This window comes from Scylla paramamosain, chromosome 10 (genome assembly GCF_035594125.1).
Source record: "Scylla paramamosain isolate STU-SP2022 chromosome 10, ASM3559412v1, whole genome shotgun sequence".
Taxonomy (NCBI): domain Eukaryota; kingdom Metazoa; phylum Arthropoda; class Malacostraca; order Decapoda; family Portunidae; genus Scylla; species Scylla paramamosain.
The window spans coordinates 9,593,290-9,620,363 of record NC_087160.1 but is presented as its reverse complement, the minus strand read 5'-3'; the positions used below and the strand labels follow the sequence as shown (position 1 = coordinate 9,620,363).

At 37.3% G+C, this 27,074-nt stretch overlaps 2 protein-coding genes across 9 annotated transcripts; both read right to left on the bottom strand.

The window, feature by feature from the left end:
* Positions 1-306: 306 nt before the first annotated feature.
* LOC135104213 (putative inactive carboxylesterase 4) lies at positions 307-18,955 on the bottom strand. Of its 8 annotated transcripts, none has more exons than XM_064011341.1 (12): positions 18,787-18,953; positions 16,637-17,268; positions 16,387-16,530; positions 13,711-13,855; positions 13,139-13,324; positions 12,862-13,049; positions 12,509-12,659; positions 11,884-12,065; positions 11,279-11,432; positions 2,630-2,759; positions 2,433-2,547; positions 307-2,254 (listed from the first exon to the last, which is right to left on the bottom strand). In XM_064011341.1, the coding sequence occupies exons 2-12, from the start codon at positions 16,823-16,825 to the stop codon at positions 2,099-2,101; spliced, it is 1,740 nt and encodes a 579-aa protein (XP_063867411.1). In that variant the 5' UTR covers positions 16,826-17,268; positions 18,787-18,953; the 3' UTR covers positions 307-2,098. The 8 variants fall into 8 exon arrangements, with proteins under 8 accessions (XP_063867411.1, XP_063867410.1, XP_063867412.1 ...); XM_064011340.1 differs by having other exon boundaries at positions 16,637-17,260; XM_064011342.1 differs by having other exon boundaries at positions 16,637-17,247.
* A 2,846-nt stretch (positions 18,956-21,801) lies between these two features.
* Positions 21,802-24,004, bottom strand: LOC135104212 (uncharacterized). Its single transcript, XM_064011339.1, has 4 exons — positions 23,973-24,004; positions 22,473-22,602; positions 22,276-22,390; positions 21,802-22,096 (listed from the first exon to the last, which is right to left on the bottom strand). The coding sequence occupies exons 2-4, from the start codon at positions 22,580-22,582 to the stop codon at positions 21,968-21,970; spliced, it is 354 nt and encodes a 117-aa protein (XP_063867409.1). The 5' UTR covers positions 22,583-22,602; positions 23,973-24,004; the 3' UTR covers positions 21,802-21,967.
* Positions 24,005-27,074: the final 3,070 nt, after the last annotated feature.

The window sequence follows — 27,074 nt, the reverse complement described above, 5'->3', positions numbered from 1 at the left end:
TTTGCAGTCTTTATGTTTTTTTTTAGCTGGCGAGGTTGGGTATTTTTTTTTTTCTTTATTGTGATATATTGACTATACAGAGAGACCTAAGAGAACATAAATAAAATAACAAGCAATTTGATAACGATAGAGTTGAATGAAAATCATTAATGCACAGACATTCTAGACTGAGCTGGCTTTTCGTAAACATAGGAGGAGCTTGGCAGATTATGAAATTTTGTGACAATATCAATGGTAGCAATAGTAGCAAGAACACTTATTATATAAAAAACAAAATGTATTCTATGTTGCAGGACAAAAGGAAAATTTTATACTGTTTATTTATTTAATATTTATCAAGTAAATATTACATATAGATATAACTACAAGTTCCATTAATTGACCTTCTTTAGTCACAGCATTTTATTTCATAGTTTCGTTTAATTACACTACTGGGAATGGTTTTAGTCCTAAACAAGGACCTTTGGGCTTGGAAGTTCACTGTCTCTAAAGTATGTATTCATACATGTTACTGTAAATTTTGTAAAGTGCTGACATGCTGCAATGCAGGTATATGAAACAGATACCCGGAACTTACCGAACAAAAATATTTCTTCTCAATACAGCAAGGTATACACATTTCAGTTCCCTCATTGAGCTTCCTAGCGTGTTGAAGAAAATCAGCACAAGAGTGTTTAGTTTATCAACTACTTATAAACATTGCATAAGTAAGCTAAGATACCTTTACGGTGTCAACGCACCCACTAGCATTTGTTATATCACGAAATAGACATGTCACCAAGTGCAGGAAATTTGGACATTGCAATACTAGGGACAGTGAAAATAACTTCAGTTTTATGAATTGGTAAAATATTTTTCAAGATTAAGCCCAAAATTTATTTATTTTATACGTACACGACATCCAACAATCCAACGACATCATCTTAATTCACAGCACTATTAGTAATATGCTCATAAATGTGCTGACAGTAATGCATCCCATAAATCCTACATTTAGATTCTTCCACAAATTTCTATCTTATTTCCAATCTTCTTATCTTAAAACTTATATTTTCTTGAAAAATTTGCTTGATCGACTGTAAAATTATTTTCGACATTATGTTTTTAATATATTGAATATTTTGAACACTTTTATTCGGTCACCATGTTTCTTGCACTGGGAGAATTTGTTATATTTAATTTTAATCTATGAATACTTTCTCTTTTCTCTAATGTGACAACGAAAATCAAATGTGGTACTCTAGATTATGTCGAACCAGCAAATTATAGATTTTCTATATAACCGTTTCTGATTTATTACTGAAACAAAATTCAGTAAAGCCAACAAATTTAAAAGCGGGTTCAGTGCTTTTAAATTTGTAGAGCAGTGCTGGCAAGGGGGGAAAAGTCACCTAATTTTACAATTCAGAAATCGTTTTCCTGTGTCACTGAGAAAGCTGTTCATCATTTATTAAATGCTAAACATGACCGATATTGCTCTCAATACATAACGTTTTGCATTTGTCTTTACTTGTCAGTGTTGAATTTACTTTGTCATTCACTGATTTAGCGATCTAATTGACGTACCATTGATTGTAATGTTTATTTATAAGTGCCTTTTTTTTTTCTTTGTCAGTTTTCGAATTATGTGGAAATTTTCGTACTCCCAAATTGAACCTAGCATAAGTGTCATTAGCATATGCTAAGAGGAGAACAGGGCCAACACTGATCACTGGGATATGTCACTTTTTATATTGCTCTATGTGAAACACTGTCCAAGACCACTCACTTTATTTACTCAGCAAACCATTTTTCAAGGCAACTGCGAATGTTTCAGACAACACGTATATATACGTTATGAGCTATGGTATGTATTATTAAAGCATGGGGTGTAGAAGACAAATGCTCTGGTGGACTGGAGTGTCAGTACCATTTCACTTTTCCCAGCTGAAACTCATTTAAAGAAAACGAGATTCCTAACGCGTGTGTACTTAAGCTTTTATTAGCTTTGGGATTGGCCGGTCTTTACTTACTTTTTGCTTTGTAAAGGGCAAAGAAGAATTACGATAAGAGAAAGCAGCAACAAAAGATTACAAAGAGGGCTTATCTGATCTCTAACTCATTTCCTACCGCACGTGTCTAATGCAGGGAGTTCCGAAGGGCAGCTCTGTTCAAAGGGCAGGGATGTCTCGTAGTCGTCATTGTATTCAAGGAAACGCTCGGGGTAGAGCATCTTGGTGTCCTTGGTAGGCAGGGAGTTCCAGAAGTCTTGGTTCTGGTAAAATAATCCATTTTGGTAGTCGTATTATGTATACTGAATATTTTGGAAAGATATTTTAATGATTTTTATCAAGAAGTTAAACGAGACGAATGTGAAAAGAAAGATGTGTGGCCGTGAAAATGTTAGGTTTTTGTGGCCAGTGACAGAAAACAAGCTGGTAGCTTGCACATACCACTCTATCCACTTTCTGCATGTTAGGGGTGACGGTGAGAGACAGATAACTGAGAGGTCTCTTGGGTGTCACTGGAGTCCATCTAAAACCCAAGGTGCCATTGATAGTTGGGTTCCTGAAGAAAAAGAAAAACTAGTGTTGAAGCACATGTACTGCCTTACATGTTAAGTTAATAAAAACTTACATTTCCCACATACCCCGTGGATGCAAAGTTGGTCCAGAGAGTAACGAGAATATCTTGCATGTGGAGGTCCTGTCGGCGATACACTGGAACCGGTTGTGGGGAGCCCTGACTGAGATACATCAAGTCGTCCCCGTGTCCCGCCACTGAAACACAGGCGATCTGGTTGTTTGTATTTTATAATAAACACAATATACTGGAATAATATGGTGGTTACAGATACTGCTGGAAAAACTTGCGCCCGCATCTTAAAACACAGTTCCTTTGCTGAGATGTCATTATACTTGTATGGCACTAGTGAATATTGAAACCCTGTGTTTTATTTGACCGTTTTTCTTCATGGCAGTTATATGGTAAAGTATAAATTAATTTTTATCTAAGTTGCACATATAGAAAAGAAAAACACACACACACACACACACACACACACACACACACACACACACACACACACACACACACACACCATCGCCTGTGCGCTTCCGTTCCCACGGTTCAATTCGGCTGAGGCAGTCCTAGAGTCAGAACACAACGATCGAAGAGATTACTGGCACGGAATAGAACTATATTTGTACAGTTTAGAGGGCGTGGATTCGATAGTACTGTATATGAGTTAGCAGCAGTACCGACCCTATCAATTTAAGTAGGTAATACACAAGCCATAAGGTTTTGGCTGAGTGTGACGTGCCAAGTTAGACTCGTGTAACGACACCGTAACGGCACCGGGACCACGAATCCCCCTTCCCCGTCCGTGCTCAGTGTCCTGTGTTTAGAATAGCGTCTTATTGTATTGTCAAATGCTATTGGGCTTCAAAGTTCTTTTAGGAGCTCTGAACCCAGAGTATCATATTTCCAGTGGTCAGAAGGCATATTATTTTTATCCTTCGATGTGCTCATTATATATATATATATATATATATATATATATATATATATATATATATATATATATATATATATATATATATATATATATATATATATATATATATAATGATCACATTCTTCTTTGGTGTATTCTTGTTTACCTATATATATATATATATATATATATATATATATATATATATATATATATATATATATATATATATATATATATATATATATATATATATATATATATATATATATATATATATAATAAATCCAATAGGAATACTGTCTTTGAATAAAAAAAAAGAGGCAATAGTAAACGTGTTAGTAAAAATAAATATGAACTTGGTGTCAGGATATTTTGTTCTAAGTATGGTAGTGAGTTTCTTTCTGATAGTGTAGCTAAGATGGCCATAGTAAGGTAATTTTATATATTTCTTGCGTGTCATCTGTGTGTCATTAGAAGGAGGCTGACTAAATTTGCTTTCGAAAAAATAGTAGATAGTATTATTGATGATGCTGAAGGGGAAGCCGTTATTGTGGAAAAATGTCCTTAAGAAGTTGACCCCATGATCAAAAGCAAACCAGTTAGAAGATAAAACGTAGCATCGAAATAAGAGGGTTTTTATAGCAATTGAGAGATGAAAGATAAATATAATTAATCCCCAAACCTGTGAAAGTTGGTTTGCGGTAGACTGTAGTATGTATGAGTCACAATTACATCAGGAAACAAGATAGAACCATCGTTTTTCTGTATCACAGGTGAATTCAATATTAAGGTGTTTGGAGTTTAAGTAACTGAGAAATTTAGGGATGTTTTGAGAGTGTGTAAATAAAAGAAAAGGTATCATCAACATATCGTCTGTAGAACATAGCATTAAATTCACTAGGACATTCGTTTAACCACTTGGTTTTATGATGACAAAAAAAAAAAAAAAACATTAGCAAAAGTGGGGCCAAGGGAGGAACCAATAGCCACACCGCCAACTTGGATACATAGTTTATTGTTGAACAAGAAGGGGAAGTCTCTAGTTGCCAAGCCTTGTAAATTGTTGTTTTTATTATAATTAAGGTACTTGTCATGGTCCTTAAATAATTAGAAAAAATATATGAATGGTTTCATGAAGAGGAATATTAATAAAAGGTGACTTAATATCAAAACTAGCCATGACCGAATTATGAGCTTCTAATTTATTTATTTCTTTAACGAAATCTTAAGGTAAACTTATTTGACGTTAGTGGTTCTAGTATGGGGACGAAATATATAGCTAATTTATAATTAAATGTATTAATGGTACTCAGAATGGGCCGAATAAGGTTGTCGACTTTGTGCGTTTTCGCAAGGCTATAGAGGATGCCTAGAGACGAACTACTTGTGAACAGGTGGTTAAAAATACCTTTAGTGATAACCTTCAGTTTAAGGAGTTGTCTCAGAAGTTTAACTTGTCTTCAGATTTAGTGATGTAATGGAAAGGTTTATCTCTAATTAATCTAAACTTGAAAGAGTTATTTAAAGTGCGTTCATCCTTTATAAAGTAATCTTTTTTATTCATAACAGCTGTAGCCTTGTCTAGTTTAATGATAATAATGGAGTCATCAGATTTTATTTTTTTAATATATATATATATATATATATATATATATATATATATATATATATATATATATATATATATATATATATATATATATATATATATATATATATATATATATATATATATATATATATATATATATATATATATATATATATATATATATATATATATATATATATATATATATATAGGAGGGACACCGGCCAAGAGCAGAAAAAAAAAAAAGCCCACTCAGATGGCCAGTCCGCAAGTGAGTGTCTTGAATCCTTCCTCATGAAGGAGTTCAAGTCATAGGAAGGTAGCAATACAGAAGCAGGCAGGGAGTTCCAGAGTTTACCAGAGAAAGAGATGACTGTTTGAGAATACTAGTGAACTCTTGTATTTAGAGAAATGGACATAATAGGGATGAGAGAAAGAAGAAAGTCTTGTGCTGCGAGGCCGCGGAAGGAGGGGAGGTATTCAGTTAGCAAGATCAGAAGAACAGTTAGCACGAAAATAGTGATAGAAGATAGTAAGAGATGCAACATTGCGACGATGAGAAAGAGGCTGAAGACAGTCAGTTAGAAGAGAGGAGTTGATGAAATGAAAAGCTTTTGATTTCACCCTCTCTAGAAGAGCGGTGTGAGTGAAACCCTCCCAGACATGTGAAGCATACTCCAAACATGGATGGATTATGTTCCTGGGACGGATTAGCAGCTGGGACGGGAGGTGAGAAAAACTGGTGGAGACGTCTCAGAACACTTAACTTCATAGAAGCTGTTTAAGCTAGAGGTGAGATGCAAAGTTTCCAGTTTAGATTATAAGTAAAGGACTGACCGAGGTTGTTCAGTGTAGAAGAACGGGACAGCTGACTGTTATTGAAAAAAGAGGGGATAATTGTCTGCAAGGTTGTGTCGAGTTGATAGATGGAATTGAATTTTTGAGGCAATGAACAATACTAAGTTTGCTCTGCTCCAATCAGAAATGTTAGACATCAGAAGTCCAGCGTTTTGTGGGTTCCCTGCGTGAACTGTATACTTCCCGAAGGGTTGGACGTCTACAAAAAGACTTGACCGAACCCATACTGGCAAAAAGATACAAGGTTGTGAAGTGATATATGTTTAAGAATCTTCCTGTTGAGGATAGATTAGAACTCTTTAGATAGGCAGGAAATTAAAGCAATAGGACAGTAGTTTGACGGATTAGAACAGTCACATTTTTTAGGAATAGTCTGAATGTAGGGAAACTTCTAACAAGAAAGAAAGGTTGACAAACAGAATTGAAAGACTTGGCAAAGTGCAAGCACGGAGGCGTAGTTTTGGGGGACAATAGGAAGGAAGATTTTGACACTTTCTATTAATGAAGGAGTTTTTGGCTAGTTGGAGAACAGACTTGGCATGGTTCCTTGCAGAAATAAAAAGCGCACGAGATTCTGGTGATGGAAGGCTCAAATACCTTTTGTGGGCCACTTGTCTATCATGTATAGCACGAGAACAGGCTGTGTTAAAACTAGGTTTGGAGCATTTAGGTCGAGAAAAAGAGTGAGGAATATTCGTCTCCATGCCAGACACTATCACTTCTTTTATGCGCTCGGAACACAGGAACGGGTCTCTGACTAGGAAGCAGTAGCCATTCTAAGGAAAATATCTCAACTAGCAGAAGCAAAATGGCAGAGGCATATTCTCTTAGGGGGGCTCCTGAGGAGGGATTGGAGCGAAATTCAAGATACAAATATAAGTTTGTGATCGGAGGAGCCCAACGAAGAAAACAGAGTAACAGCATAAAGAGAAGAATTAGAAGGGTTAGGAAAAGGTCAAGAATACTGGGCGTATCTCCAAGATCAGGGATACGAATAGGGTGTTGCACCAGTTGTTCTAGGTCGTGGAGGATAGGAAAGTTAAAGGCTAGTTCACCAGGATGATCAGTGAAGAGAGTGGAAAGCCAAAACTGGTGGTGAACATTGAAGTCTCCAAGAATAATATCTCCGGAAAAGGAAAGAGTGTACTTGGTAAATCTGCTTCTTCTAGTACTGTGTAGACGTGGTGGCCAAAGAAATACAGTTATAAAGCAGCTGTAGTTATATTAATGAAATAAACTGTACAAAATAATAAAGTGAGTCGCCAGGAGTCGCATGTCCAACCTCGAGGCAGGCTGGACGAAGACTCACATGTTCGCTATCGAGGCAAGGCGAGCAAGGACTACTGATGATGGGGTGGTTGCTGGGCTGGGTCAGGTCACGGCCGGGGCTTGTGAGGTGAAGGGAGGTCATGAAGCCAGAAAGGTAAAGGGCTCTTGAGGTCCTGGGACCCCACCTGACCATGGAGCAAGCCAAAGCACAGTGTAGACAAGGGGATGACAGAGATGAGGGTTGACCTCATTCCACGTGGTTGGCCACAGCTGGCGCCCGAGGCGTCCTTAAGTCCCTCAGGGAAAGGCGTACCATGGAATGTGGTTGGCAAGGGTGTGTGCATGTGTCCCCACACCAGCACAATGCTCGGCCACCCTTCTAGAAATACTTTCATGCCTACAAAACATATGGGGTGATGCAAGCACATTGAAGCACATGATTTACATAATAAAGACGCGCTTATTTGTGTAAGACACGTGATATATGCACTATAGCCAATCGCAAGGCTCATAAGACGATGAAGTAAGAAAAGTGATTACTCACAGGCGAATCATAAAACTCACATAGCATCGATGTCAGAAAAGAGCACACAGTGGTTAAATCACAAAACTCACACTTACTGTGGTGTCACCACAGCGAATCACTGGCCAACAAAAACACAGGTTAAGGGACATCAAGCGACCAGAAAGGTAAAGGGTTTGTTAGGTCTTGTGAAATCACCCGGCTGTGGAGCACACCGGAGCACCATGGAGACAAAGGGATGGTGGAGACAAGTGTTAACCTCACTCCACGTGGTTGGCTGAGGCTTGCGCCTGAGGCGTCTTTAAGTCCCACGGGGAAAAGGATGCCATGAATGTGGGCGGCAAGGGTGTGGTCGTGTGTCCCCACATCAGCACTAGAGAGTCAGAATGTTTTCCACATTGAAAGTAAAGTAATAAAAAAATTCTTATAGTCAGAGAGGTTAGGTGAGAGGTATCCAGCATAGATATATTTAGTTTGAGATTGATTCTGTAAGCGTAAGCAGATGATGGAACACATGGAAGATTCAAGAGCGGGGGCACAAGAGCAGGTTAATTCGTGTAATAGACGTAACATTCAGCTTTGGATTGAAAATAAAGATAGAGAAAGTAGGAAAGAAGAGAAAAGGGGCTATTGTACATTGCTTCAGACATGTGTGTTTCATTGAAAAAAAAAAATTTAGTAGAGGAGAGAGTTATTGAGTAAATCTCTTTTTCTTGGCTGTGGAGTTAAGGAGAGTGAGTGGGAAAGGTAGCTTCTATCCTGGCTGGTGGCAGAAGAGGAAGTGACCATGGATTAACATGGTCACTCTGAACATGTGACCTCATTCGTTCACCCATGTAGACTTGACAACGCCTGGAGGAAACGTTGCCAAGTATTGTGGTGTTTGCAAAAAAAAAAAACGATGCAAATATCATTAAGAAAAAAAGATATTATACTAACTTGCTTTTTTTAGAGCATGACATTGTATATGTACTACAACACTACTTAATTTTGAGGTAGGAAGTACCTGACAAGGTATTTTTGGTTGTAGGTGTGGCAGACCCGCAGGCCAGGGAATCCCCGGTAAGGACAACGCCCAAACGCTCAATTAAAAATGGTCAGACCATAGGCGTGAAACTTATGCGGGACTATATATATTTCTTGTGTTATTTCAAATTTAGTGGTGCAAGTGTGCTCATTTTTTTTTTTTTGTGTGTGTGTGTGTGTGTGTGTGTGTTTTACTTTTTTTTTTAAATTCTGGAATTTCTGGAACCATTTATTTTTTTTGTCATAGGTTCTACAGTCCCTATAACGCATATATATATATATATATATATATATATATATATATATATATATATATATATATATATATATATATATATATATATATATATATATATATATAAATTAGGTGTAATCAGTGAATTAAAAAAATCACACAGAGAACCCACAAAATCCTTCGAAACTGATCTTTCTTAAATTTCCGAATGGGGGCAGGACATGTTTTTTCTTCTTCAATGCCTCCAAAACATTTATCTATCTGTTCGACACAATCTTGTGTACAACTGTTTCTCTGCAACTATTTCCTTGGCTAGTTTCCCTGATACAGACACAAAAAAAGAAAAAAAGAAAAATGCAGTCTGTCTTGAGTGTGTGTGTGTGTGTGTGTGTGTGTGTGTGTGTGTGTTTTCCGAGGAAATCTGGTGAGCATAAGTCTGACCCTATTAGTTTTGTTAAACTGTCTGAGAATATCGCAGCTTGGTTGAGAACTGTGACGATTAAGAGCTGGCTATATCAGTCCAGCAGTTACAAAATGGAAATGTCCAATGGTATTTTGTTTTAGTGGACAGGACTTCTTTTCTTATGTTCCGTACTGGAGAATCAGGTTTGAGTCTTGCAGTGCAGGTGGTACACAGTGAAGTGAAATTTTTATTATTATTATTATCATTATTATTATTATCATTATTATTATTGTTGTTGTTGTTGTTGTTGTTGTTGTTGTTGTTTTCATTATTATTATTATTATTATTATTATTATTATTATTATTATTATTATTGTTGTTGTTGTTGTTGTTGTTGTTGCTGTCGTTCTTGTTCATATTATTTTCTTTGCTTGTTGTATGAAGCGATCTTGCCAGATCCTTTCATGGTTTATAGAAAGACTAGAAAGACTCAAGAAAACATAATCTGCTGTATGGCTAGCAAGTCAGAGCTGAATTATTTATTTGTTTATTAATTTTTTATTATTTTTTGTGTATTAGTTGCGTGTGAAATTGTGTAATTTCAAACTGCATTTCTCTCTTCTTCATTTACCTAAAGAAGTAACAAGTGGTCATTTTAGTAATATAGATTGTCCCTTGTAAGAAAAATAGGTTTGTTGTAGGGCATGTGCTATGGTCTGACCGTTTTGAATTAAGCGTTTAGGCGTTGACCTTTCCGGAAATTCCCTGGCCAGCGGCAATGTCATACTTATGCCAAAATATACCTCATGTCTGGTACTTCGTACCTCAAAATTAAGTGGTGTTGTAGTATATGTACACTCTCATGCTCTAAAAAAAAAAACAATTAAAGTGTTATATGTTTTTTAATGATACTTGCATTGTTTTTTGCAAACACCACAATACTAGGCAACGTTTCCTCCAGGCGTTGTCTAGTCTCCATGGGTGACCAAGTGATGTCACATGGTCAGAGTACCATGGACACTCCCTCTTGCGCCACCAGCCAGAATGGAAACGGCCTCTCCCGCTCGCTCTCCTCACCTCCATAGCCAAGAAAAAGATTATTTACTCAGTAAATAAGTATTTTTTGAAAGAAAAAGTTAGAAGGGGGGCCATTACTGGACTCCTCAAGAGCTGTTGCCCGAGCAGCAAAAGCCGCCAATGCTAAACTAAAGAATAGAAATATAGCATCATAGATTATGGAAAATATATCTAAAAGGAAACCTGTCACATTTAAATGAAGTTCACAATGGAGAGAGAGAGAGAGAGAGAGAGAGAGAGAGAGAGAGAGAGAGAGAGAGAGAGAGAGAGAGAGAGAGAGAGAGAGAGAGAGAGAGAGAACAGCTTTACTGTCTGACAGACAGATTTATTTCTCAAATTCTAACGGTTCATAGACAAGTATAGATCTCTGATAGAGATAAATTTTATTATTACTGACAAACAGCATGCAATGAGGTGTTCGAATTTATATTCCTGCTGTATTGCATCTATCCATTGGCAATTTTCTTACGGAGGAACCATTTTAAATATGAAAAAATAAAGTAAGAGAGAGAGAGAGAGAGAGAGAGAGAGAGAGAGAGAGAGAGAGAGAGAGAGAGAGAGAGAGGGGGGGAAGTGAACATTTTGTGTCTCCCTGTTACTGTAAGAGGCGAAAACATTCTTTGTTTGGATAACAGAGTGGCGCTTTGTGCTCTGCTGCCAGTAGGTTGTTCCTCATGGCTTATTTTGTGTTGTGGTTACAGTAGTTTTATATAATTAATATCCTCAGACATCATTATTATATGCATGCATGTTGATTCTTCTACAGCGATAATGTATAACTATCACTCATTCTTGACAAAAATGAAAGGTCTACTTACTTTTTCTCTTGATGGAAGTGTTTGTTAGGACGTGAAAGAGCGACTTCTCAAGGCAATGTTCAAGTTTGTACATGAAGGTCTTCTTGTCTGGTGTTTTAGCGTGGATATCAGCTGATTGTACGCCAGGTTTGACGAAAAGGAAATCCGTCAGAAGCTTGTGGTAAAAGGGGATAAGTTGCTTATCGTATAACGACTTGGCTGGGAAAGAAAGCAATACATTCACATGTATTATACGGCGTGTGTGTGTGTGTGTGTGTGTGTGTGTGTGTGTGTGTGTGTGTGTGTGTGTGTGTGTGTGTGTTGAACGTGTTACGTTACAAACTCCAGGATTCAGTGGAAGAAAAAATACCCTATACTCCTACATGTATGGTGTCTTTTCCTTTACTTTAATTTAAGGTTTAAATGTACGGCGGATTGTGCTGTGCTGTGCTGTGCTGTGATGTGATGTGCTGTGTGTGTGTGTGTGTGTGTGTGTGTGTGTGTGTGTGTGTGTGTGTGTGTGTGTGTGTGTGTGTGTGTGTGTGTGTGTGTGTGTGTGTGTGTGTGTGTGTGTGTGTGTGTGTGTGTGTGTGTGTGAAATTCTCTTCACCTTCTCCAACACTTACATTGGTGAAGGCAGCTTCGTTGTCCAGCGTCACGTTGACGTCATCTATATATTGAAACAACATTCGCTGAGCCAGATAGACGGGGTCCTGTTCCTCCGTTAGCGAGAATATGATTGGCCCCACTTTTTGAAAATTTTCGTTTAATTGCGACAACTCTTCTTCGCCTTTCTTACTGAACAGACCTTAAACAATTAGAAGATTTATGAAAACGTCTTGTTTAAATCATGAATAGTATATGCTGTGATAGCTATGATAATTTTATCAGTAAATGCCTAAATCAGCTTTGAGTAATTTTTTTTTTTTTTTTGAGGCGTACACTTGGTACACGTGCATCAAACAAGGCTAGTCGATGTCCTGGAGATCAGAATACTAGAGATTAATATGTGTATCGTCATGAATGTAATTAGGTTTAAGGACACCTTGTGGTTGTGAACTTGTGATTAAGGAACTGATATTTAATTCTGGGAATTTAATTTAGAATTAAAAGACGTGAAATATCTATTGGGATTATGTTACAATACGAAAATGAAGTGGGAATTCATATATAAAGCAATGAACATGTATGTTGAAGATTTCCTTTAGTCTGTTTGCATGGCACTTTCCTTTCGTTTAAATAGTTAATTACCTGTTGTAATAAAGTTACCGTCGTCCTTAGTCCATCCGATCATCACATCTACTTTGTTGTACCGCCCAGACTTGAGTAGGACGGCCGGGTAGTCAGGCAAGAAGGTTCCGTCCACTTGGACACCCACAGTGAAAGGAAGATCGAACCATTCCTGCAGAAAGATACTTCTGGTGCCTTGAGCAATCTAGGGAACCGTTAGCACGTGAAAGCACGTTAGCATGTGAAAGACATTGAATAATGGGAAGCAGGAGGTTTACATGAACATTGTGTAAATGAATAAAATGAGATCTAAACAGTTTAGTCCCACCAGGAGATAACTGGCATTTATTTAACGTATCAGCAGTAGCACTCACAGTCAAACTGCTCTGGGCTTTCACCAGGTTCTCGACAGATGCATTCATGAAACACGCCAAGAGTTGCTGGCTTTTCTCGCCGGTACAGTTGAGTGCCTTGCTGATGCTGATGGCGCCCTTCTTAGCGGGAACGTAACTTCCTGCCATTAGTGCCGTGCCTGACTGCAGGATGGCTCTCTGGAACAACCCTGAAAGCTTTCGAATGTTAAGACCTTACTTATTTTAGGATGTGAAGCAGTGCAAATGTAAATAATCTGTTGCGTCGATGTTGCCTCACCTTCTGAGCTCGGGGAGAGGATGTGCAGGTGTGATAAGACTCCTCCTGCACTAATACCAAATATGGTGACCTGTTTGGGGTCGCCGCCGAGCTCATTAATGTTGTCTTGCACCCACTGGAGGGCTAGTGTCTGGTCCTTGAGACCAAGATTTCCTGGCAAAACACTGTCTCCCGTTGAGAGGAAGCCTGGAAGAAGAAATATTTATTAGAAATTTTTATGGAGCATGGTAATCGTCAAATACTTACCCCTTTTCGTTATTCACCTATATCGATTGTACTTCGTTGCTGTACTAGTATAATACTGCCAGAAACTCTGGAGGAATGCACACTGAAAAAGTCGTTTTTTGAGAGAAGATAATGATTAAAAAGATCACGAAAAGATATTCGAAACTAAGGTTCACATTGAGTAAAATTTAAATGTTTATAATTGACGATTATTTTATGAATAGAGAAGACGAAACTTTTTAATAAATCACAGTCTTGAAATGCACATCACACTCACTTTACGCTCTATAAGAAAGAAGTCCCTGATGCTCCCTATTCGTTGTTCAATGCACACAAACCCCACGTACCAAGGGCGCCCAGGCGGTAGTTCATGGAGACCACCACTACGTCTTTCTGCATTAACGGCGATGGAGTAGCAGAATTCATGGCTGATCCGATCTTGAAAGCACCACCGTGAATGAACACCATGACAGGCAGGTTCGACTTGTACGGCTGGAAAAGTCACATCTCGTGTGTGCGTGCATGTATTTGTGCTTGTGATTGTGCTGCTCGCCCCAGTGTGTGTGAAAGTGCAGGTTTGGATGGATTTACAGTCGAATGTGGACCACATTTCCATTCATCGATACACGCGGACCGACTGTTGAGTGGATAGCATGACTACTAAATGGTTGGTCCGTGAGCATTGTGGTGTCAGTTTATTGGAATATTTTATTTATTTATTTTTTTTTTGTAAAAAAATGGGGGTGATTAGTATTGATGTGCCTTTTTTTTTTTTTAGACGGTACAGTCAGCGTAAGAGGTATTAGCATAGTACACAGCCAGCCTTTTGACTTTAATTTAGCAAAGTGAAACACTTAGAAACTACGAAATAGGAAGAAGATTATGAAGGTGAGCGACAGCTGTTCCTTATGTAAAGAAAGCTGTCACTGCTCTCGCAAGATACGCCATTCCGGTGAGAAAAATGGTGGACAGGAAGGTGAAGACATACTAAGAATTCAAGTGAAGAAAGACGGTTTAGTCACGGCCAAGGAACTGAAGTTGAAGCGGCGCTAGTAAAAGATGACAAAATTCTCCGATAGTGTCAGCGTCTGTGCACCATCAACCTGGTTTAATCCAGTTGTATGGGAGAGCGGAGCAATGATATTATCTGACATAGCAATTTAAGACTGATGGTGACCTTGAGTACACTCACACGTTGATGGTTTTTATATAGATTTGATAGTTAAGTGATAAAGACATGTTTTTTCACGCATGCTTTCCCGACTTGCTTTCCACAAATTACTGTTACATATCTTTCCATATCACCCACCAGTGGGTACTAAACCGCCTATTATTGGTGACGAAATAGCGTCTGTGGTTTCCTTGTTAGAGAGTCGGAGTGTTAGAGAGAGAATTGTGTACTGATGGATCAGGATGTTCAGAGATGTGACCGAAATCGTAATGTTATAAACATTTCAGAGACCCACCACCAAGAACACAGCGGTTCCTTTCTTTCAGTTCTCTTCCTGGTAGTTGAGGATTACATTTTATTTATCTTTTTCGTTACGTTCAAGGTTTGCTTAGCATCTTTCCTTCCGAGCACAGGTCTCGCTTTCTGTCCTGCGATAGATGGTGTCGCCACCATCTCAGAAGCTCATGTACCACCAGTACACAATTCTCTCTCTCTAACTCCAGCAATTCTAATGGTTTCTTATGTTTTTATTCCCCGGCACACCTGAACCACAGACGTTATTTCATCACCAATAATAGGCGGTTTAGTATCCACTGGTAGGTGATATGTAACAGTAATTTGTGGAAGGGAACTCGAGAAAGCACTCACAAACAATATCTTATTATTCAACAATCATATCTATGTGTGAGTGTGCCCAAGGCCATTGTCTGTTTTGAGTTGCCATGTCAGAGAATATCATTGCTCCGCCCTCCCATGCGACTGGATGAAACTAATTGAATGGCGCACGGACGCTCACACCAACTGATAATTTGTCATCTTTTTTTTGGTGCCGACTGATAGGAAGAAGTTCTTTTTAATCTTCTTAAGTTTCTTCCTATTTCGCTGTTGATGAGTAAGACCTATTATGGAGCTCGATGAAAAGTTCCTGCTGTGCAGTAGGAAGCAAGTGATATCAAGAGCTGAGGATGGGATGGGGGACCCTGAGGCAACTTTGCACGTCACCACCAGCCTTGTGTAACAGTTATTGTCGGTTGCCTTTTGCAACTGAAAGCTATGACACTTACAAGGAAATGGAGATTTAACAGAGAAGTTAATTATTGTAACTGTGTATGTATGCTTGATCTTTTTATGGAATAGTATACATTATTGCAGATGACGCAAGAAAGATGTTGGGAAATCATGCGATACATAAAATTTATAGCTGACATGCAGCTAGGTGAATAAAGAATGGAGCCAAGACCGACAGTGAGAAACAAGACAAACCTTGCATAGGGGGATCTGTGCAAGTTATCACCGAATTGAGATGCATTGCTAAAAAGTTCAGGATTCTTCTCGCACTGAATCAGTAAAGGCTGTTAATAATGAAATCAACGTTAAGGATAATACTATTATGATTGTGATGATTTACACACACACACACACACACACACACACACACACACACACACACACGGCGGACTTCTTTACAGTGTAGCCCCTGTTCACCTAGCAGTGATTAGATACTTGCTGTAAATCGGAAGTTGTAACCCTCTGCTGGGTAGGAGAAACAAACTGAATAGAAAAATACACACAGGGCCACTCCGGGCCTTGTCTACTAAGTTGACCTGCGCCATCTGGCAGTCACACTTACAATTTGTAAGGTACATCCTTAGGGATACATCCTTAGGGTTAAATGTATACTTAAGATGTAGTATGCATGTTAGTATATAAGTATGTGTATCATGTGGATTTTCAGCCTGTAAGGCTGCAAGATTGATAAATCGAATATTATTATGATTATTATTATTACTACACACACACGCACACACACACACGATGGTATCAGGAAGGTAAAGTAGGCTGGTCATCCTACCCTTGGTGTATAGACATTGAGGTAAAGACAGTCTTCTTGGCCCACGACAGAATCACTCATAAGGAAGATGGGAGACTGTGGACACATCGGAAAGGGTTGTGAGCCGTTCCTGACGCCGTTCCACTCGGGTGCCGGCTCGGGATTCTGAGAAAAAACAAGGGATACAAATATGCGTGGGTAGTTTTTCTGGACGTGCAGGACGTCACTATGCTGGAGGACAGTTCGTTGTGACTGTAATAACGTGTCTCACCTTGAGTCTGAGGGATCCAACGGGTGGCCTGGCATAGGGAATGGTCTTGAAGGAGTAGTACACTCGGCCGTTGATGGTCTTTTCTCGTGATCCCAGGATGGTGCCTTGCTTAAGCGTCACTAGTGGCGATGGCTGCGCGGCCGCGGTCAAGGCCACTAATGCCGCCACTATTGTAATTACTGGTATCATTCTGCTAATAGACAATGGTCAGATTCTCCAATCAGTTTTTACTTGTTCAAACCAAGATACTTTTTAGGTACCAGAACCAATAATACCTTAGGTGAGAAGTCTCTGTAGATCTTTGGGTCAGGTACCAATATATCGCTGACGTTTGTACCCCGGGATGGTCGAGGTTAGCAGGAATGCCATTTGTCATAACCGTTGAATGCAGACTTTATGTTTAGAGTTTTGTGTTGCAGATACAGTATGGCATCAGTTTTCTCTGTTACAAGGTAATAGCTGTCGTTGACGTCTTGTGTGAACGCTGTTAATGAATGTCTGCTGGAGCCTCACTAGACAGATGCCTGTTTTTTTTTTTAACATGCTCTACATTCCCACGTATGTGTCTATTGATTTTTTTTTCTCAGTGTTTTTCATTTAGTGCTATTTTACTGTAACACAGATCTTCAATTCTTTGATGAGTTTCAGTGGATATGACTTAATTTATTGAAGGCACATGCCATAATCTTGTCGAAGATCAGAAGATACAAAGATTTGAATGTTCATTTTTATTTTGGAAATATTATATATATGATATGTCGAAATATAAAAAGATGGAGATTGTTAGGCAGAAAGAGAAAGGATCTTCTAAACCAAACAAAAAGTTTGGTTTAGAAGATCAGTGATGAATAATAGGAAGAGACTGGGTTACAGGACAGAACCCTGAGGAACATTATAGCAGCAATAGAACGGTCAGAAAGGAAACTTGAAATGAAGTTACAGTTAGAAGCCGTAGGAGGGTAGATTGGAAATCAAAGATTTGTGCCAGACTATAAAAAGCTTTTGATATGTCTAAGACAACAGCAAAAGTTTCCCCAAAATCTCTAAAAGAGGATGACCAAGAATCAGTGAGGAATGCCAGATCACCAGTAGTCTTAATGGAACCTATACTGGCGATCAGATAAAAGGTTGTGGAGTGATAGATGTTTAAGAATCTTCCTGTTGAGGATAGACTCAAAAACTTTAGATAGGCAGGAAATTAAAGCAATAGGTCGGTAGTTTGAGGGATTAGAAAGGTCATCCTTTTTAGGAACAGGCTGAATCCAGTAAGGAGGATAGGTAGATATTGACAGACAGAGTTGAAAGAGTTTGACTAGGCAAGGTGCAAGCATGGAGGCACAGTTTTGGAGAACAATAAGAGGGACCCCATCAGGTCTATAAGCCTTCCGAGGGTTTAGGCCAGCATGGTGATGAAAACATCATTCCGAAGAATTTTAATCGGTAGCATGAAGTAATCAGAGGAGGAGAGGGAGGAACAAGCACTGAATCGTTCAATGTAGAGTTTTGAGCAAAGGTATGAGTGAAAAGCTCAGCTTTAGAGATAGATGTGATAGCAGTGGTGCCATCTGGCTGAGATAAAGGAGTGAAAGAAGAAGAAGCAAAGTTACTGGATATATTTTTTGGATATGTTGTTCATCCTTCTTATGGGTTGGCTGATAAACTTGGGGAAGGTAACCTGTGGGCGCCAAGACTTTACAGTTGTTGTGTCAAGAGTCAAGAGATATCATCCACCTCAGTCTCTGATGTCAATGAGACAGAAATGAGCTCCGAGGCCACGCGCAGGTACAGCGTGTGCCCTAAACTTTACGTACTATTGATATATGTTGTGCGCTATTACTTTTACATTTTCAGTCAGCTCAGAGACCTTTAAAATTTGAAATAAAGGAGTGGTGCTTGCGTACATTTTGTTGCAAGGTAAGGGATTCTCTTTTCGAGCGAGAAGTCTGCTTATAGTTTGGAAAAAATGTATCTAGACCTACTACAAGTCTGGTAAGAATAAGAAATTATATCATGAAATCCCAAGGGAATAAGTTTCAGGTCTGTTCCTGAGATGGAGCTGTGTGGCTTCAGTGCCTATTTTTTCGTACCTTAGTTCCTCTGTGGTTTGTAAACCATTCACGAAATAACTAAAAATTGTGTTCATGTCTCACCTTGGTTGTCGTGAAAAAGTGTTGTGCGGCAGTGGTGGAGCTCACGCAGATGTCCTTTCCCACTCGAACCCAATTTCACAGCAGCTGTGTTCTAAGAATAAATGTGCGTCCATATGATGTGGCTGCCAGCCAGCGAGTTGTGAATGGGACTGGGAGCTGCTAGACGACAATTAAATGCCAAATTTTGTCACCCTCAGCAAAATCGGATAAAGGCTGATGGGTTTATATCAGCATCCAGTGTTCGATTATCAGTATATCTTTGTCCACCATGATAAACAGTAGTTTCACTGGTTATCACATGTGGGCAGTGGTGTGTTTATAACGCCGTTTGTTTGAAATTGCATAGATAGTTTTTTTTTTTCATAAAGTTCTTCAATATCCATGATCACCTCACTGCTATTCGTATAGTTCTTAGAATAACATTGCAATAGCCGATGGCACAATATATATATATATATATATATATATATATATATATATATATATATATATATATATATATATATATATATATATATATATATATATATATATTATATTATATTATATATTATATATATATTATATTATATATTATATATATATATATATATATATATATATATATATATATATATATATATATATATATATATATATATATATATATATATATATATATATATATATATATATATATATATATATATATATATATATATATATATATATATATATATATATATATATATATATATATATATATATATATATATATATATATATATATATATATATATATATATATATATATATATATATATATATATATATATATATATATATATATATATATATATATATATTATATATATATATATATATATATATATATATATATATATATATATATATATATATATATATATATATATATATATATATATATATATATATATATATATATATATATATATATATATATATATATATATATATATATATTATATATATATATATATATATATATATATATATATATATATATATATATATATATATATATATATATATATATATATATATATATATATATATATATATATATATATATATATATATATATATATATATATATATATATATATATATATATATATATATATATATATATATATATATATATATATATATATATATATATATATATATATATATATATATATATATATATATATATATATATATATATATATATATATATATATATATATATATATATATATATATATATATATATATTCTTGATCTTGGTGTTACAGGTGACTCGGGATCACTCTTAAGCAAGGCAGCAGGTCACACGACATGCTGCCTTTCCATTCTTCTGCCTTCTCACACACCTCTCCACTTCCTCCCTGCTGATTCTTTCATCCATCTGCATTCTTCCCTTCCAGTGTCACAGATTCTCTCACACAACATCTCACGTACCCCACTTACTTCTTCCCAGAACCCTTTGATTGCCTTCCTGATTCTCTCCTTCTCTGTTATAACTACACCATCTACTTTCAGACTCTCCACACCAACACTGCCTGACATATTCTCACCTCTCATGAACTTGTATCATTCACAGCCACCTTCCATACTTTTCTCCCTTAAAGATTGTCTTGTACTCCTTTCACTCTTTACTTTAGCATTCATTATCATTTGTCTTGTCAACCGCTGCTGCTTCACATACATTGCCCATGCATTCTGATACTCATTTTCGGCTCATTGCTTTCATGCCTCTTTTTCCTCAGCAATCTACACTCTCTACTCATTCTCTTTCGCTCCATCCTAACCACTCTGATTTTATCATTCCAGCATGGTTTACATACATTCTTTCTTCTGCCTATTCTCACAAACCCTATCTGGTTCTCAGCAGCACTCCTCAAGTCCTCAACCAGTTTCTCATTCAGATGCTCCACATCATGCACTTTCATTATCCCAGATTCTCTCACTCAGATCAACCTAGAAGTTTAGATTCCTCCTTATCTTATTTCCAATCTTCTTATCTTAAAACTTACATATTCTTGAAAAATTTGCATGATCGACAGTAAAATTATTTTTGGCATTGATGTTTGTAATATATTGAATATTTTTAACACTTTTATTCGGTCACCATGTTTCTTGCACTGAGTTACTAAATTAATTTATCTTTTTAAATCTTTATTTATAATACTTATATTTCAGTTTGGTAGAATTTGTAATATTTAATTTTAATCTATAAATACTTTCTCTTTTCTCTAATATGACAACGAAAATCAAATGTGGTACTCTAGATTGTGTCGAACCAGCAAATTATAGATTTTCTATATAACTGTTTCTGATTTATTACTGAAACAAAATTCAGTAAAGCCAACAAATTTAAAAGCGGGTTCAGCTTCCTTAGAGCAGTGCAGGCAGGGGGGGGGGGAAAGTCACCTAAATTTACAATTCAGAAATCGTTTTCCCATGTCACTGAGAAAGCTGTTCACCATTCATTAAATGCTAAACATGATCGATATTGCTCTCAATGCGTAATGTTTTGCATTTGTCTTTACTTGTTAGTATTGAATTCACTTTGTCATTCACTGATTTAGCGATCTAATTGACGTACCATTGATTGTAATGTTTATTTACAAGTGCCCTAGTCTTTTTTTTTTTTTTTTTGTCAGTTTTCGAATTATGTGGAAATGTTCGTACTCCCAAATTGAACCTAGCATAAGTGTCATTAGCATATGCTAAGAGGAGAGCAGGGGTAACACTGATCACTTGGATATGTCACTTTTTATATTGCTCTATGTGAAACACTGTCCAAGACCACTCACTTTATTTACTCAGCAAACCAGATTTTAAGGCAACTGCGAATGTTTCAGACAACACGTATATATACTCGTACGTTATGAGCTATGGTATGTATTATTAAAGCATAGGGTGTAGAAGACAAATGCTCTGGTGGACTGGAGTGTCAGTACCATTTCACTTTTCCCAGCTGAAACTCATTTAAAGAAAACGAGATTCCTAACGCTTATGTACTTAAGCTTTTATTAGCTTTGGGATTGGCCGGTCTTTACTTACTTTTTGCTTTGTAAAGGCTAAAGAAGAATTAGGATAAGAGAAAACAGCAACGAAAGATTACAAAGAGGACTTATCTGATCTCTAACTCATTTCGTACCGCACGTGTCTAGTGCATAGAGTTCCGAAGGGCAGCTCTGTTGAAAGGGCAGGGATGTCTCGTAGTCGTCAATGTATTCGAGGAAACGCTCGGGGTAGAGCACCTTGGTGTTCTTGGTCGGCAGGGTGTTCCAGAAGTCTTGGTAAAATAATCCATTTTGGTAGTCGTATTATGTATACTGAATGTTTTGGAAAGATATTTTAATGATTTTTATCAAGAAGTTAAACGAGACGAATGTGAAAAGAAAGATGTGTGGCCGTGAAAATGTTAGGTTTTTGTGGCCAGTGACAGAAAACAAGCTGGTAGCTTGCACATACCACTCTATCCACTTTCTGCATGTTAGGGGTGACGGTGAGAGACAGATAACTGAGAGGTCTCTTGGGTGTCACTGGAGTCCATCTAAAACCCAAGGTGCCATTGATAGTTGGGTTCCTGAAGAAAAAGAAAAACTAGTGTTGAAGCACATCTTCTGCCTTTCATGTTAAGTTAATAAAAACTTACATTTCCCACATACCCCGTGGATGCAAAGTTAGTCCAGAGAGTAACGAGAATATCTTGCATGTGGAGGTCCTGTCGGCGATGCATTGGAACCGGGTGTGGGGAGGCCTGACTGAGGTACATCATGTCGTCCCCGTGTCCCGCCACTGAAACACAGGCGATCTGGTTGTTTGTATTTTATAATAAACACAATATACTGGAATAATATGGTGGTTACAGATACTGCTGGAAAACCTCGCGCCTGCATCTTAAAACACAGTTCCTTTGCCGAGATGTCATTATACTCGTATGGGGCGTTAGTGAATATTGAAACCCTGCGTCTTATTTGACCGTTTTTCTTCATGGCAGTTATATGGTAAAGTATAAATGAATTTCTATTTAAGTTGCACATATAGCAAAGGAAAACACACACACACACACACACACACACACACACACACACACACACACACACACCAGACACCGAGAGGCTCTGGAAAAGTTTGCAAGGGGACTGCTGCATCATCCACGTCTCAGACACAAGCTGCCGCTTGACGCGCCTCGGCCGGCCCGTGCCACCAGACACCACAACAAGATAACGCCCCTAAAGGCGCCGCGCATGGACCAGTACAGACTCAGCGCGATTCCCACCATTGTGCGAGCCATCAGTCAATAGTATTTCCCTTCTAGATTAGACTTAGCTTTAGGATAAATGTTAAGTATTTTCCCACCCCTTCTGTACATTTTCAGTTTGTTAACTGCCTGAAGAATAAACCGTTTATTATTATTATTATTATTATTACACACACACACACACACACACACACACACACACACACACACACACACACACACACACACACACACACACACACACACACACACACACACACACACACACACACACACACACCACCTCCTGTGCGCTTCCGTTCCCACGGTTCAGTTCGGCTGAGGCAGTCCTAGAGTCAGAACACAGCGATCGAGGAGATTACTGGCACGGAATAGAGCTATATTTGTACAGTTTAGAGGGCGTGGATTCGATAGTACTGTATATGAGTTAGCAACAGTACCGGACCAATCAATCTAAGTAGGTAATACAGGAGCCATAAGGTTTTGGCCAAAATACACCAAAGAATACACCAAAGAACGATGTGCTCTATATATATATATATATATATATATATATATATATATATATATATATATATATATATATATATATATATATATATATATATATATATATATATATATATATATATATATAAGGTTATATTGCAACGTTTTACCTTCACAGAAGGCATCATCAGGCTAAAAAATGATAAAAATTAAGCAGAAAGAAAAAATCATAAAATATCAAATCACAATTGGGGCAAAAAAAAAAAGACATAACATAACGGTAACCAAAAAGGACAGGATGCTAACGAAAAAAGAGAGAGAAAAAAGTGAAATTAATTTATCAGCAGTACCTTATACATGACAAAGAAAAAAAGAAAATATAAAGCAAAACAAAGGTATGGAGGTATAGACAAACCTTGTGTGTTCTCGCCTGTGGTGTGGTGAAGACTGACCCAGAGCGGCGGTGTGAGAACTAGATTAATTACTAACCCGGAACCCCAAAGCTTCGAGCATAGTTTATAAGAGATATAATTGTGATGAAAACAGTTGGTTATTTAATTCAGGTTTCAGGTGTTTAATGTAAATAGCTTCTAATATTACTGTGTGTATTGCGTCAGCTTTATTTGATACACTAAAATCCTTCTCGAAAACGTATGATTATGTGTGTGTGAATGTGTTCTTATTGTTGAAAAGGGGGGATGAGCTAATTGTTTCTGTGTATGCATTTAAGTACCTTTATGTTCACTGATTTTATGAATTAGATTTCTGTCGGTTTCTCCCGTATATCAAGTCTTGCAACTCCAACATGTAAATTCATAAATGATGTTAGCGATAAATCCAATAGGAATACTGCCTTTGAATAAAAAAAAAAAAAAAAAGAGGCAATAGTAAACGTGTTAGTAAAAATAAATATGAACTTGGTGTCAGGATATTTTGTTTTAAGTGTGGTAGTAAGTCTCTTTCTGATAGTGTAGCTAAGATGGCCATAGTAAGTAATTTTATGTATTTCTTGTGTGTCATCTGTGTGTTATTAGAGGGAGGCAGACTTACTATGCTTTCTAAAAAAATAGTAGATAGTATTATTGATGATGCTGAACGGGAAGCCGTTATTGTGGAAAAATGTCCTTAAGAAGTTGACCCCATGATCAAAAGTAAACCAGTTAGAAGATAAAGCGTAGCATCGAAATAAGAGGATTTTATAGCATTAGTCTTAAACAATCGAGGGATGAAAGATAAATATAATTAATCCCCAAACCTGTGAAAGTTGGTTTACGGTAGACTGCAGTATGTATGAGTCACAATTACATCAAGAAACAAGATAGAACCAACGTTTTTCCGTATCACACGTGAATTCAATATTAAGGTGTTTGGAGTTTAAGTAACTGAGAAATTTAGGGATGTTTTGAGGGTGTGTAAATAAAAGAAAAGGTATCATCAACATATCTTCAGTAGAACATAGCTTTAAATTCACTAGGACATTCGTTTAACCACTTGGTTGTATGATGACAAAAAAAAAAAAAACTAACAAAAGTGGGGCCAAGGGAGGAACCAATAGCCACACCGCCAACTTGGATACATAGTTTATTGTTGAACAAGAAGGGGAAGTCTTTAGTTGCCAAGCCTTGTAAATTGTTGTTTTTATTATAATTAAGGTACTTGTCATGGTCCTTAAATAATTTAAAAAAATATATGAATGGTTTCATGAAGAGGAATATTAATAAAAGGTGACTTAATATCAAAACTAGCCATGACCGAATTATGAACTTATAATTTATTTATTTCTTTAACGAAATCATAAGAATATTTTAAGATAAACTTATTTGACGTTAGTGCTTCTAGTATGGGGACGAAATATTTAGCTAATATATAATTAAATGTATTAATGGTACTCAGAATGGGCCGAATAAGGTTGTCGACTTTGTGCGTTTTCGCAAGGCTATAGAGGATGCCTAAAGACGAACCACTTGTGAACAGGTGGTTAAAAATATCTTTAGTGATAACCTTCAGTTTAAGGAGTTGTCTCAGAAGTTTAACTTGTCTTCAGATTTAGTAATGCAATGGAAAGGTTTATCTCTAATTAATCTAAACTTGGAAGAGTCATCTGAAATACGTTCAGCTCTTATAAAGTAATCTTTTTTATTCATAACAGTACCCTTGTCTGGTTTATTGATAATAATGGAGTCATCAGATTTTATTTATTTATTTATTTATTTATTTATTATTATTTTTCTTATGTAGGAGGGGCACCGGCTAAGAGCAACAAAAATCCAATGAGAAAAAAAAAAAAAAAGCCCACTGAGATGCCAGTCCCCAAAATAGGGTCCAAAGCGATACTCAAAAATTGAAGGATAAGTGTCTTGAAACCTCCCTCTTGATTGAGTTCAAGTCATAGGAAGGTGGAAATACAGAAGCTGACAGGGAGTTCCAGAGTTTACCAGAGAAAGGGATGAATGTTTGAGAATACCGGTGAACTCTTATATTTAGAGAGGTGGACATAAAAGGGGTGAGAGAAAGAAGAAAGTCTTGTGCAGCGAGGCCGCGGGAGGAGAGGAGGCATGCAGTTAGCTAGAACAGAAGAATAGATAGCATGAAGATAGTGACAGAAGGTATTATGAGATGCAACATTGTGACAATGAGAAAGAGGCTGAAGACAGTTAGAGGAGAGGAGTTGATGAGACGAAAACCTTTTGATTCCACCCTGACTAGAAGAGCGGTATGAGCGGAAATCCCCCCCCCCCCCAAAGCCTTGTGAAGCATACTGCAGACTTAGACGAATTATGCTCCTGGGACGGATTAGCAGCTGGGGAGGGGAGTGAGAAAAATTGGCGGAGACGTCTCAGAACACCTAACTTTATAGAAGCTGTTTTAGCTAGAGATGAGATGCGAAGTTTCCAGTTCAGATTATAAGTAAAAGACTGACCGAGGTTGTTCAGCGTAGAAGGGGGGACAGCTGAGTGTCAATGAAAAAGAGGGGATAGTTGTCTGCAAGGTTGTATTTCAAGTTGATAGATGGAGGAATTGAATTTTTGAGGCACTGAACAATACTAAGCTTGCTTTGCTCCAATCAGAAATAGCAGAGAGACATCAGAAGTCAGGTGTTTTGTGCCTTCCCTGCGTGAACTGTTTCCTTCCTGAAGGGTTGGACGTCTACGAAAAGACTTGGAAAAGTGCAGGGTGGTATAATCAGCGTAAGAGTGGGTAGGAGAAGAAGTTTGGTTTAGAAGATCATTGAAGAATAATATGAAGAGAGTGGGTGACAGCACAGAACCCTTAGGAACACCACTGTTAATAAATTAAGGAGAATAACTGACCGTCTACCACAGCAGCAACAGAACGATCAGAAAGGAAACTTGAGATGAAGTTACAGAGAGAAAGATAGAAGCTGTAGAAAGGTAGTTTGGAAATCAAAGCTTTGTGCAAGGCTCTATCAAAAGCTTTTGATATGTCTAAGGCAACAGCATATCAAAATAAAAAAAAAATGCATCAAAATCTCTAAAATTGATGACCAAGGCTCAGT

Excerpts from the sequence above, each read along its gene's own strand:
- LOC135104213 (XM_064011341.1), bottom strand. The coding sequence starts at position 16,825 with ATGATACCAGTAATTACAATAGTGGCGGCATTAGTGGCCTTGACCGCG. Across the intron at positions 13,325-13,710 it reads CTACCGCCTGGGCGCCCTTG|GCTTCCTCTCAACGGGAGAC; the intron begins GTACGTGGGGTT and ends TTCTTCTTCCAG. Across the intron at positions 13,050-13,138 it reads CCTCTCCCCGAGCTCAGAAG|GGTTGTTCCAGAGAGCCATC; the intron begins GTGAGGCAACAT and ends GAAAGCTTTCAG.
- LOC135104212 (XM_064011339.1), bottom strand. The coding sequence starts at position 22,582 with ATGATGTACCTCAGTCAGGCCTCCCCACACCCGGTTCCAATGCATCGC. Across the intron at positions 22,391-22,472 it reads ACTAACTTTGCATCCACGGG|GAACCCAACTATCAATGGCA; the intron begins GTATGTGGGAAA and ends CTTTTTCTTCAG. Across the intron at positions 22,097-22,275 it reads TGCAGAAAGTGGATAGAGTG|ACTTCTGGAACACCCTGCCG; the intron begins GTATGTGCAAGC and ends TATTTTACCAAG.